Source organism: Procambarus clarkii, chromosome 50, assembly GCF_040958095.1.
Source record: "Procambarus clarkii isolate CNS0578487 chromosome 50, FALCON_Pclarkii_2.0, whole genome shotgun sequence".
NCBI classification, from domain to species: Eukaryota; Metazoa; Arthropoda; class Malacostraca; order Decapoda; family Cambaridae; genus Procambarus; species Procambarus clarkii.
This window is the reverse complement of record NC_091199.1, coordinates 8,608,147-8,608,868: the sequence shown is the minus strand read 5'-3', so window position 1 is coordinate 8,608,868 and position 722 is coordinate 8,608,147. Positions and strand designations below refer to the sequence as shown.

The 722-nt window shown below is 41.8% G+C and overlaps 1 protein-coding gene across 1 annotated transcript; it reads left to right on the top strand.

Moving 5' to 3' along the window:
- Window positions 1-239: 239 nt before the first annotated feature.
- LOC138351639 (putative uncharacterized protein DDB_G0282281) lies at window positions 240-722 on the top strand. Its single transcript, XM_069303642.1, has one exon. It carries the CDS (start codon window positions 240-242, stop codon window positions 720-722), a length of 483 nt encoding a protein of 160 aa, XP_069159743.1.

Sequence of the window (722 nt, the reverse complement as noted above, 5' to 3'; positions counted from 1 at the left end):
GGTCAGGAGTCTTACTGGGGTCAGGAGAGTCTTACTGGGGTCAGGAGTCTTACTGGGGTCAGGAGTCTTACTGGGGTCAGGAGTCTTACTGGGGTCAGGAGAGTCTTACTGACGTCAGGAAAGTCTTACTGGGGTCAGGAAAGTCTTACTGACTGATTGACCCCAGTAAGTAGTTAGTCGCTTGGCTAACTCTGACTGACTCTGGACTGACTCTGGACCGACTTCGGACTGACTCTAATATGAATATGGACTGGACTGACTCTAATATGAATATGGACTGGACTGACTCTAATATGAATATGGACTGGACTGACTCTAATATGAATATGGACTGGACTGACTCTAATATGAATATGGACTGGACTGACTCTAATATGAATATGGACTGGACTGACTCTAATATGAATATGGACTGGACTGACTCTAATATGAATATGGACTGGACTGACTCTAATATGAATATGGACTGGACTGACTCTAATATGAATATGGACTGGACTGACTCTAATATGAATATGGACTGGACTGACTCTAATATGAATATGGACTGGACTGACTCTAATATGAATATGGACTGGACTGACTCTAATATGAATATGGACTGGACTGACTCTAATATGAATATGGACTGGACTGACTCTAATATGAATATGGACTGGACTGACTCTAATATGAATATGGACTGGACTGACTCTAATATGAATATGGACTGGACTGACTAA